Below are 12874 nucleotides of genomic sequence, written 5' to 3'. Positions count from 1 at the left end.
TGTCCTAGGATCTAGTGCCGCAGCACCCTGTAGCCACACGCCTCTCTCGCCCTTCAAACCGGGACACAACAACGCTAGCACTGCTGTCTGGCGGCTGATATACTTTGGGTACCTTACTGTCATCTGACAGTAAGGTACCCAAGGAAATTATTTTTGTATAGGCAACAGTACAGTCAACAGCACATCAACCTACCCAAATTCATTGCAAACTCGCCGCTATTACCGCGCCATAGAGGTTCATGCAGGGTAACTCGATGTGCTGTTGACTGTAACATAAACTTACATCTGTACTGACTGTACAGAATCAATCCATATCACCATCACTTGGGTTGCACCAGTCAATTCGACGTTAACTTTAAGAATAAAGATGAAAAAATACAATAACTTTTAGACGAAATGGCGTACTTCGCGTTTTTCTACGCAGGTTAAAGTTCACTGGTGACGGGTGCTGCCGGGGGAACTGGTCAGCTCGATCTCTTCTTAAAGGTTTCTATGTCTGGTTAATATATTTTTTGATCTTCACTTGATCACAAACATAATATGTTTCAGTATACCTTTTGACCATGTACTTTATTGTGTACTTACATTGTTGTATTACTGATAAAAAATTACACATAAATTTATATTTAAGAAATGGTATGGCATTATGGGGACCAACACTGTTTGAATGAGTTTCTTTCGGCATTTCTTCTCAGCAGTGGTCGTTCCGAAATGCCAGTACTTTGTAGCTTTAGTAAATATCATGTATTTAGACGTTATGATGTAAAAAAGTGCCTGTGAAGGCCTAATATCTGAATAAATGATATTGATTTGGTACAACCAACCTTAAGGTATGTGAAGAATAGAACATGTGTTATAGAAGAAAAATTACATACAAAAAAAACTAATGATATTTACCTGGATCTCTTCTTTCTTCTCGTTTGAAAGCAAGAACAAACAAAAATCAAGTTACAACAAATATTTATTTTATCACTAAAAAATATATATGGAAAAAATTATTAGTTTTCCTTTTATGAAATACTACATGTTGCCCGGGGCTTCGCTCCCGTGGGAATTTTGAGACAAAATATAGCCTATAGCAATCTTGGATAATGTACCTTTCTAATGATGAAAGAATTTTTGAAATCGGTTCTGTAGCCATCCTGGCTAGCTTGATTTTTTTTTACTTGAGGAGCGGAACCCTAAAAATACATGGAATATAAACATTTAAAAAACCATAAAAACATAAAAAATGGTTTTCACGTTTGTGTTTACATATTACAATTTACATTTAAACAGGTAACGTGTTTCCCTTTATTTGGGTCGTGTGTACCTCGTAAACTAGGGTGAAATATGCCACGAGCGAAAAGGAATATAAAAATCGTGGAAGAGACACAAATAACAATTCAAAAAATTTTCCAAAGATAGATTTCATCCTAAATTTCGATAGTGGTTTCCTAGAATATATTTTTATTTATATTTTTTCAGATTGTTGGTTTTTAACACCCGATGTAAAAAGAGGGGTGTTATAAGTTTGACCGCTAAGTGTGTCTGTCTGTGTACGTGCCACCGTAGCTCATCAACGGGTGAACCGATTTGGATGCGGTTTTTTTATTTGATAGCTAGTTTTTATGCGGTGGTTCTTTGATATGTTTGATCTAAATCGGTTCATCCGTTCAAAAGTTGCAAACTCGGTTCAGCCGTTAAAAAGCAACCAAATCGGTTCACCCGTTGATGAGCTACGGTGCCACGTACACAGACAAACAGATAGACACACATAGCGGTCAAACTTATAACACCCCCCTTTGTGCGTCGGGCGTTGAAAAGATCTATTGGTTATACATTCATGTATATTACTACCAAATATTTACGATTATTTCGTCCACAAACTGCGCGAAATTTTAACATCGTCTTTATTGACTGTGTGTTCTGTTTTTATATCCCGCTACGCTTATCTACAAACGCGTTCGCTTTTTACAAGGTTTTTTTTTTTTTCAAATATTCTTTTGATTTTTTGTCTGTTTGTTGACGTATTATCTCAACGATCTTTACTTCTGACGATATATATATATATATGTTGTTCGTCGTTAGAAGTCCAAATATATATAAAAAAACATTGAATTATTTCATTTCTGGAAACCGATTTGTATTCAATGTTTTTCATTGACCAATTTCTACATGGTAGAAATGGTCAATGAATCCTGTCTATAGCACGTTTCCTGACGAAGTTTTCATTCACCGGAAGCAAGTGGTGGTCTATGAAAATTTCATGTCTGATTGGTATAAACTCATATGAGTAAGAGCTATATTCGGAACTATATCTGAATATTCTCTCTCAACTCTGCGCGTTCTCGATTGCTTTCGGGATTATATATATATAGATATATATATATATATATCAACTAAAGCGGGAAACAGTGGGAGTAGTTTTTAATTATTGAATATATATATATATATATGTGTAGTATGTAGTATATATATAAAGAAGACACTGAATGTATGTAGTATATATATAAAGAAGAGAATGACTGACTGACATATCAACGCACATCCCAAACCGCTGGGTCTAGAAACTTCAAATTTAGCACGTTAAATTTTTTCAAAATTCATCCTCTAAGGGGGTAAAAAGGGGGTTCAAAGTTTATATGGAAAAGCCAGATTAGTTTAAGAGCTTAAATATTTCACTGAAGGGAAAACCACGCAAGCGGAAATAAATTTCGACTTGATATACAAAATCGAACCATAACCGTTAACTGTTCCGTAGTTTAACTCAACGTTAACTAAAACACACGTTGCCCGACGTTGTCTAATACCGAGAATGCAAATGTTCGCCGAACTGGGAACTTTGGCTGTTCGGGATAACATGTACCGTATGTATTATTCCAGGTTATGTTTTACCCGTGTACCAAATTTCATAACAATCCATCCAGTAGATTTTGCTTGAATGAGTTACAAACATACATATAAATTGTATCCTCACAAACTTACGCATTTAAAATATTAGTAGGGTTACATTAAAACTTGTAATACTCGTCTTTTACAACACCGGTTAATTAGGAATAAGAAGAAATTTATCAAAAAGATCTGCGAGCTTTAAGTTGATAATGGACTAACTTCGCAATTGCTTTATTCAAAAGCTTTTGATTCGAAACTTTCGACTGAATACTTTGATATTTCTATTAAAATGTTTTCAAGACTGAGATTTTTACTATTGCCATGCTACAGATTAAAAACAAGTTTTTTTTTTTACAAAAATAACATGTTTTGACGCGGGCGAAGCCGCGGTCATTAGTTAGTTAAAGATACACAAAAAATGCTTTCAAACAAAAATACTTTTATTTTTTACTCATTTTACTACTATTCGAAGTAAAAATATTCGCTATCATTTTGAGTACAATAAAAATTTCATATCGAATATTCCTGTCACGTATTAAATCTGACCATTATCAATACAAAACCGATTTATAAAAATAGCTTTATATATAATGTTTATATTGTAATGTATATATATATATATATGTTAGTCATTACTTTTTTTAATAACGGTCAAGCACGCGCCGATTTTTCTAGAAAGTCCTGGAATTGAAATGAAAATCTTATATATTTTTTATTCTGAATGTGTTGTTGTATCAGATTTTATTCAAGTAGTCTAAAGGTCTTTGACATGACTTTTTATGAATACCGCCATCTAGTAGCAAGTAGACGCATGCACACTAGTTAACATTTTACTGGCAAAGAAATTAAGGATTAACATTCTATTAATTCTGAAAAATTGCATGAAAACTAAACCTCTACTCAAACATACGTATAAAATTTGAGATTACAATTTTTGGTCACCCATCCCACAATCGACTAGTGCAAAATGTCACTTAACCGTTGTTATCGCAGGCCGAGCGCGCATACCACTGCACCACCGAGCTTCTAAACTGATTGACTAAAAATTGTATCTTTATACAAGCAAGCATTCGTAGCGCGATCGTAAAGCAGCTAGGTGCCGCTTCTAAAACGCACTTTGGCAAGCACGTTACATGACGTGGCTCTCCGATTATAAATTGTTGCTTTTAGCCAAATTAAATTCACAACGCTTGCGCGAACGAGACAGCATATGTGAAATCACGCGTGAGAAAACAGGATAGACATACGCGCAGAGTTAGGGCTTCAAATCTAAGATGGTGTCGAGAATGGGTTGTTTATAGTAGGCAGTTTGAAATGATGTCTTTTAATATCGTTGTGTGGAGGTTGCAATAAAATTCTGGGTACCCGTACTTTGAGTGTTAAACCAACCGGAGAGGTTGCTTCTATACCTCTACCACCATACCATTAAAAAAATGTTTAATGAAGAAGTTTGATGTGTGTTTGATGTGAGTGTTTGTGTTGCAAATAAATAATTTTTGTCTTTATCTTTGTCTGTGCGTCATTTTTAAGACAATAGTGCGTGTTTGCTTGTTTTTTAAATGAATTCTCACCTAATTCATTTAATGCTATCGTCGACCATATTAGTGACCAATGAGCGGCGAACGGTTACCTTTCTCTCCTGTCATAATTTATTATTTCTTAGTTTTACCCACATATATAATTTGTAAAGCCCCGCTTTTTTACTTTTTTTTCCACTTTGCAGGGCATTCAGCAAGCTTACTTGTCAGTCTATTCGAGTGCATATTCTTCACAACGTCAGTCCGTACAATTCAACAACACAAGGCAGTTCCGTAGTATTTGTGTGTATTGTATATAATAATGGCGATAAATAATTAAAAATAGTTAATTAAAAGTACGATTGTGGCCTCATTTGTATTTGTCCCTTAATAGTTTATTGTATCATAAATGTATATTGTGTGTCCTTGATATAAATTAACAGTCAACGACCTCGGTGGCGTAGTGGTAAAGTTCTTGCTACTGAACCGAGAGGTCCCGGGTTCGATCCCCGGTCGGGTCATGATGGAAAATGATCTTTTTCTGATTAGCCCGGGTGTTGGATGTTTATCTATATATGTATTTGTTATAAAATATAGTATCGTTGAGTTAGTATCCCATAACACAAGTCTCGAACTTACTTTGGGGCTAGCTCAATCTGTGTGGTTTGTCCTTTAAAAAAAACGTTTATCTATTAGGCTAACAAACAATTGCACTCGCGACCTCTCCGGTTAGTTTAACCCTCAAGTTTCCCATAAGTACTATGAGTCTGGAGTTTTGTCTCGTTTTGGGTGTTTTTATATGACTGCGGGAGATTTAGTGAGGGCAAGATAAATGTACTGTTCTTGGCGACGTAATGTGTACTTAATGGTTGTGGAATTATATGGATGTAACTAAATGTAATTATAACATTTTTAGTTGATTTAATACTAGGATAGTATTCTGGCTAGATATCAAACAACGGCTCGATAACCCAAAAAAATGTTTTTTTTTTCAAATGGTCTGAAATTTAAAATACTTAAACTTGTTGTGTGTATAAGTTAGTGGACAGCCATAACATTTAAAGGTTATATTCCATTGTTATTTCTTGTTATATATTGTTTATGATTATCTCATAGAATGTGATTGGGGTGAAAAATGGATTGAATTTGTAAGACGCATGGAATCCTACAGAAGAACTTACTAATCCATGTTAACGTTAAAAATGGAGCAGATATAGAAGAGAAAGAATTAATTGAAGGGAAAAAAAATTATTTAAACTAAAAGGAAATTTGATTAATAAGGACTTTCAGATCTAAAAAGCCAGCAGAATACAATTCATCTGAAATTGTGCACATATAAATGAATGTTAAATAAAAAAAATCTCATTACGAGTATTACTTCGCAGAATTTAAAGGATTTAACAATGTTTATATTTTTACCTTTTATAGTTTCATATTTTTACCTGTGAACCGAAATGTCCCAGGTTCGAATCCTGCTCGTGGGTTTATTATACCAATCCAACTTATGGAACTATAGCTTATTGTGAAGGAAAGCATCTTGGGAATACTTACGCTGTATTAGACAAATTTATCATTTGTGAAATGGAAAAGACAATTGAAAATGTGGCTCCAGTAATATGGCCGAGAAAATAATTCATAATTAATTTATTAATCGTGAAACATAGGTACATTAGACGGTATTAGTATTAATGAAAATCGTTGTGTTTCATTCCACTTAGTACCCTAAGCCCGCAGTGATAGTCCAGTTTGAATTTTTTCCGAAGTACGCAGAAAAACTACGTGTCGTAGCAAAGTTAGCAGAGCGTCTACGAGATCTCGTAGACACTGCCGTAGCACGTCTACGAGTTGTAACACAACATTTAAAACTTTTGAATGTAAACTCAGTGTTTTTCTTACAAGTCTTATTATATATATATATATATACAATCTTATATCTTTTTATGATTATACAGAATAAATTAAACTTGGTAAACGTTTTAGGAAAATACTTTTGTTACTTTTGTGTAAACTATAATCGTGACGAGAGATCTTATTGCATTCAATGAATTAAAAAAAAAAAAAACTCATGTCCGTACAGTTAACCATTGAGAGTTCCCTCGTCGGGAGCCGTGCATGGGTGCACCATAATAATGCTTTGTCATCGAAACTAAACGTGTGTACAAAATTTCAGCTCAATCGGTTGAAGATATCTGCTTCAAAATTTAGTTACAAGATTCCATTCGGGTGGAATCTTGTACACTCATTGCAAGTTAAACAAAAATTTGGAAAACGTATGAAAGTTTACTTCAATATAAAAACATGAAACACGCTACATTGCACGCTAAAACAAATAGTTGTCATTCATACTTCAATTATCACCTTCCGTGACAAGTACCCATCATTTTGGAGCGGAGGTGAAACGGAACGTACGGGCAAAATAAATTGCTGCTTTTAACGGATCGTCTTTACTGAGCTGTTTGGACATGAGTGAAAATATGATGTAGAGGATATCCTTCTAATATTATAAATGCGAAAGTTTGTGAGGATGTGTGTATGTATTTATGTATCATTATGCTTGAGGTCCCGGGTTCGATTCCGGTCAAGTTCGGATGGAAATGATCCTTTTCAGATTGACCCGGGTCTTTGATACATCTTTATCCATACTTTCGTATCCAAACTAATATTAAAAACGACGAAATCTGTTTGTCATTCTATGTGTCACGTTTTACGTTCAAGATAATTTTGGAATATAATAAAACCTAGTTACAGTGCAAAGTTAGTGCGCAGAATCGATTCAAAGTGAGACGCAGCGAACCAATCACATTGAAGTGTGATTGTCGTTGCGTCACAATGACGCAATGTGATTTGTCCGCTGCGTCTCACTTCCAATCGATTCTACGCACTAACTCCGCAGATTTCAAACACAGAAGTGCAATAGATAAGTAGTATGAAATATGCTTAATTATCAAATCTTTTAAACATGACCGTCATCTTCAGCAATTTTCTTTACTCAATAGATTTAGCGAAATCACCTTTGAATACGTGTGTGAAAGAGACAGGTGTATATTCGATGTTGCGTCTCATGAGTTATGGGGTTGTGAGATTAGTGTTTGGTATATTTTTGATAAATGAGGAGTTTATGATGAATTATGGGCATAAAATTGTTTAACGTCATCTGTGAGGAGATTTACATACATTTTGAAAATTGAAATTGACAGAGGAACGCTTAGAAAAATATTTAAAAAAAAACTGTTTACTAGGTCTGTTATTTCCGACAAGAAAATTATTTTAAAATTACTATCTAAAGTTATTAATATCGGTCGACGAATCAAGCAAGTTTTAGTAAGTTTTTCTACTGACACCGAAAATAATATGATTATTGTCAAAAAAAACAACTGAAAAGAAGAAAATGAATTTATTTATTGTACGCACAGTAACAAACTTAAAAATTAAATTAAGTATATATAAAATTTTATTTATAATTTATTTAAGTAGATAGGTATTTCATGGTTTAAGATTTTAAAATTTAGAAATTATATAAAAGAAGTACTTTGTAAAAAGGCATATTACAAGTCTGACGATTATATGAACGACAATAATGTTTGGCCCAAGCATGGTGCAGTATCCTCATAACATATGTAATTGATTTATGACTTTTATTTTATATATTAATTCAAATTTTGACGCTTCTTCTTCACCTGCTCTTTGGAAGCCGGCAGTAGACTTAGTTTAAGTAATTTTTTTGACGTCAATAAGTGATGTATATCATCCTAAATTGAATAAAGAATTTTGAATTTGAATTTGAAAATATTTGCATACGAGATATATCACCAACCAATTAATCCAATGCTCCGTTTTGACGTGAAAGACGGACAAACAAACATACTTTCGCATTGATATTAATGTTGAAGTATTCCTGTAATAAATTACGTTTTTGTAACAGAATGGTATAATATTTCTTACTTTTTCACACATGTTATCTACTAAACTAATTTTGGCAGACTTTTTATTTAAATTACGGTACTAATACATTAAAAACGTTTAGAAAAGATTGAAGATAATATTAAAACAAAATGCTAAATCAAAACCAGCATAGCAAAAACATAGCCTAATCAAAAGCAAACGTAATTCAGGCAATTTCGGTACTTGACTCAATGATATTAAGGTAATAAATCCTATAAAACGATATAGGCACTTAAGCTTTTAGGTCATTACCTAGGTAGTAAGCTTCAGAGGTCGTATAATGGAAGCATATACGTTGATTGTATGACAGGTTCATGCAATGAGCCTTTTCAAGATGTTACCTCACTAGATGGCGCTAATTAAACGTCAGATGTCGACAAACTGTCAAAGTCACTGTCATTTGAATGATGTGTCAAATCGATGGCCAATATGGAAATAAAAGGACCTTACGTGATACATAAATCTAGTGTGTCTGTTCAGTAAACAATATTAAGATCATTAACATCCAATAAAAATCAATACATCACAGTAATATCAACAAAAATTTACTAAATCTAAGTGTAGACCAAGGGCCGATTTCACCACTTACTGATAAAGTATCTAATAGCCTATACGTAACATATAAATCCGGGCTTCGCGGAGTCACAGCCCCGAACGCAACCGAGAACATTCATCCATTCGGTCCAGTCAATTCGTAGTTGATCTGAAAACCAGAACTGATTTTCTGTGATGTTTTAATGATTTCCAATCTTATAAATATCAGGTTGCTAATTTCTCATCCAAAAATGTATGGTATCTATGGACACAACAAATGCTATACATATCCCATCAAATTGAAACACCATATAAAGATATATTTTATCTGTCCGTATAATACAAGAAGGCGTATTCTCAATATAACACTGCAAAACAGTGTTAACCATTACTAACAAATGAGAGATCTAATATAAACCTTATGTGCGATTTAATAAGACTTATTTTAAATTTTTAGGATGTCAAATATGTTTGACAGGTAAAACCATAAGACATTAATGTATTTTTTATTTCGTAGGCGTTCGTTCCCGTGTACGTAAGTGTTTTCCTTGTAAAGTAAATTTTGAATGTAGATTAGGGAGAGGAAATTACTCCGGAAAGATATTATAACTAACAAATATGGTACATCCATACTAATATTATAAATGCGACAGTCTGTCTGTCTGTTCTATATTCACAGTTAAACCGCTAGACCAATTATGATGAAAATTGGTATGCATGTAGTTCAAAACCCCCGTTCATATATAGGCTACTTTTTTTTTTCAAAAAATCAACCCCCAAAAGATTACAAGGGGGGGTGAAAGATGTCTGAAAGTATGAAAATTGTCTGTTCTGCTTTCGCAGATAAATCCACGCGGGCGAAGCCGCGTGCAAGAGCTAGTGAAAAATATATTTATTACAAAAATACCGAGTTTACAATGTTACTGGTTTCTGGAACTTAAATATTTAATGAAGCGTTCAAGCGTGCAGTGGTTAAAACGTCTGCCAGTGAACCGAAAGTTCCCAAGTTCGAATCATGACATATATAAAAGGTCACATTTCTTTATTGTACTGATTTGCCAGTTGAATTTTTACAAGTTAATAAGTTAAATTTAATTTTAATTTAAGTTTAATTTGCCCCGGGGCACAGCGAAAATATGTTTTGTCTCTTTCTGTCAATCTCAAATATTATATTGTGCAATAGTTGACACACATACATATAGTATGTTTTAACTTTTTTTGTGAATAACGGGATTTGATTTTGGACACACAGACTGACAGGATAACGAAGTGAAAATAAAGGTGGGTTGCTCCGTCAACTTTGACTTTAACGTGCGCAGTAAAACGCAGAATACGCTATGTTCTCAACGACAAAATTGACTGGTGCAACTCATCTTCAGTTGCGCCAGTCAACTTTAGCGTTGACTTTAATCTGTGTTCCACCTCTGATTTAAAGTTAACTAGTGCATCTCACCCTAAAAGGGTACCGTTTTTATCTTTAGAGGTATGTAACCCTACAAGTTAAGAAAACCCAACATTTTATAATTTCGCTACAACTTTTGAACGGCTGAACCGATTTTAATCAATCATATCTTTGGACCACCGCATAAAAATTTCCTGTCAAATAAAAAAACCACATCCAAATCGATATACCCGACAGTATAACAGCCAGACAGACAAACTTGGCGGTCAAAGTTATAATATATTTTTGCCTCGGGGGTTAATAAAAGAATTCCCAAATTATTCAAAAAGTTTATGAAAAAGAAAATTAGATTTATCATTTGATATAGGCAACGGATATAATAATGTTTGTCTGAATAAAAAATATGCCAGTTATAATATACCCTTGTATTGAAACTTGGGAAGTGACTTGTGTTAGCGTATTTAGGGTTCTGTTTGCATTATTTATATTTACTACATATATGTTGCCCGGAGCTTCGCTCCCGTGGGAATTTTGATATAAAATATAGCCTATAGCAATCTTGGTTAATGTACCTTTTTAATGGCGAAAGAATTGTTGAAATCGGTTCGGTAGTTTCGGAGATTGCCCGCCTCAAACTTACAAACTCACAAACTCTTACCTCTTTATACGAGTATAAATAGTATAGATTTTATTAATTGATACTAGTTTGCTTCTATGCTTGTCTAGAAGTGAAACAAATCTGCTGCATCTCCTCCCGCGCATATCGTAAAAGTCAATCAAGGGAAAGCGCTATATACAAGAGATTCTTGTCATAAGCGATATAGGCTAGAAATATAATTTAAACTAGCGACCCGTCGCGGCATTGCTCGGTTAAAACCATAATAATTTGTGCACCAAAACCTTCCTCAAGAATCATACTATCTATTAAAATAGCCACATCCAATTCCGTTGCGTAGTTTTAAAGATTTAAGCGTACATATTTTGGTTTGTTTTTACTAACACTAGTGTAAGCTAATATTTTTCTTCATAGTCGTATTCCTCATGGCTAAGGGTCATGATCATTACGTGGAATGAAACACACACAACAACTTTCATGGTATTATTAATGGAGTGGTTTGCCATTGCCTTCTCCATTTCACACACGAGTTAATAATAAACCAGTGTGCAGGTTTCCTCACGATGTTTTCCTTCACCAGAAGCAAGTGGTGGTCTATGAAAACTACTATACACGAGTCAAATTGGTATACAAACTCATTTGGCACGAGTAGAATTCGAACCTGGGACCTTTTGATCCACAGGCGGACGTCTTAGCCATTACACCACCACCGCTTCATTGTACTAACGTCATATGGACTCTGTCTGAAATAAATAACTTAAATTGAATTGAATAGGGACAGACAGCGGGAAGCGACTATGTTTTCAATCCCCGACACAATAAGAGGGGTGTTATAAGTTTGACCGCTAAGTGTGTCTGTCTGTGTACGTGGCACCGTAGCCCATAAACGGGTGAATAGATTTGAATGCGGTTTTTTTTTATTTGATAGCTAATTTTTATGCGGTGGTTCTTAGATTCTTAGATTGTTATATGTTTGATCATAATCAGTTCAAAAGTTGTAGTCTAACAAATAAACTTGTGTGCTATTTAGTGATTCCACCATTAGCTATAATCGTAGCCTTCTAGTTTCAGCTCTGTCTACCCCGTAAGGTATAAAGACGTGACACTATATCTGTGTCATATTCCAAGTAAAATGTTTTTCACAAAGTGTTCGCGCAATAAACCATTGAGGAGTTCCCACATCTGGGGCCGTTCCTGGGTACACCAAATTCGTCCAGAATGTCAGTTATGGAGTTAAATGAATGTTCAGATATTATTAACATATTTAGGTATATGTAAAAAAACGTTTCTGTCTTGACCTTAACATCCATATTTTATCATATCCGAACCTTTTTCAAAGTTACTCTCGGAATGTGACAAAAAAACATTTCGATATAAATGCTACAGAGACATACATGTGGTCCGGTGAGGGCGCTACTGTTGAATCAAATTGATAAAAAAATTTGTTCTAAAAAGTGTTTGCAATTTCGGCCGCCGGGTGATTCTTATTATTCTGTAAGTACGTTTATGTAAAAATGTTTGTCTATTTTCCTATTCGAATAAACATTTCATCCATCATGTAAATAAGGTCTTCTATAAATAGAATCGAAATAAAAACATATATACAAATATTATATTAGGACAAATCACACAGATTGAGCTAGCCCCAACGTAAGTTCGAAACTAGATCACTTTCCATCTTGACCTGACCGGGAATCGAACCCGGGACCTCCAGTTTAGCAGTCGATCGAATGATAACCATTATAAATCCCACATTTGTCAATTGACGTCTTTGGAGAATAGGCTGCGGTGAAGTTTGTTGCGCCGCTTCTTCAGCTGCGCTATGGAAGTAGGCAGTAGACTCAATTTAAAAAAAAAATTGACATCATTTAGTGACATAATATATGTATATAGTAGTAGAATAAAGGATATTGACTGTAGGAACTAAATAAATAGGTAACTCGTCTGAAGTGTAATGTAGCAACAGAAGCAACCCATAGCCAAGTCGAT

General features: G+C 34.3%; 1 protein-coding gene across 8 annotated transcripts in view; it reads right to left on the bottom strand.

Moving 5' to 3' along the window:
• Positions 1-12874, bottom strand: part of nrm (neuromusculin) — a 399429-nt gene that overhangs the window by 247278 nt on the left and 139277 nt on the right. For 7 of the 8 annotated variants that reach the window (XM_064436832.1, XM_064436828.1, XM_064436830.1 and 4 more), the window contains exon 3: positions 898-912. The exons of the other annotated variant lie outside the window; for it this stretch is intronic. In XM_064436832.1, coding sequence (XP_064292902.1) covers positions 898-912 — 15 coding nt within the window. The remainder of the gene's footprint in view (positions 1-897; positions 913-12874) is intronic. 8 annotated transcript variants of the gene reach the window in all.

This window comes from Plodia interpunctella, chromosome 26 (genome assembly GCF_027563975.2).
Source record: "Plodia interpunctella isolate USDA-ARS_2022_Savannah chromosome 26, ilPloInte3.2, whole genome shotgun sequence".
In the NCBI taxonomy this organism is placed as follows: domain Eukaryota; kingdom Metazoa; phylum Arthropoda; class Insecta; order Lepidoptera; family Pyralidae; genus Plodia; species Plodia interpunctella.
This window is presented reverse-complemented; position numbering and strand designations above follow the sequence as displayed.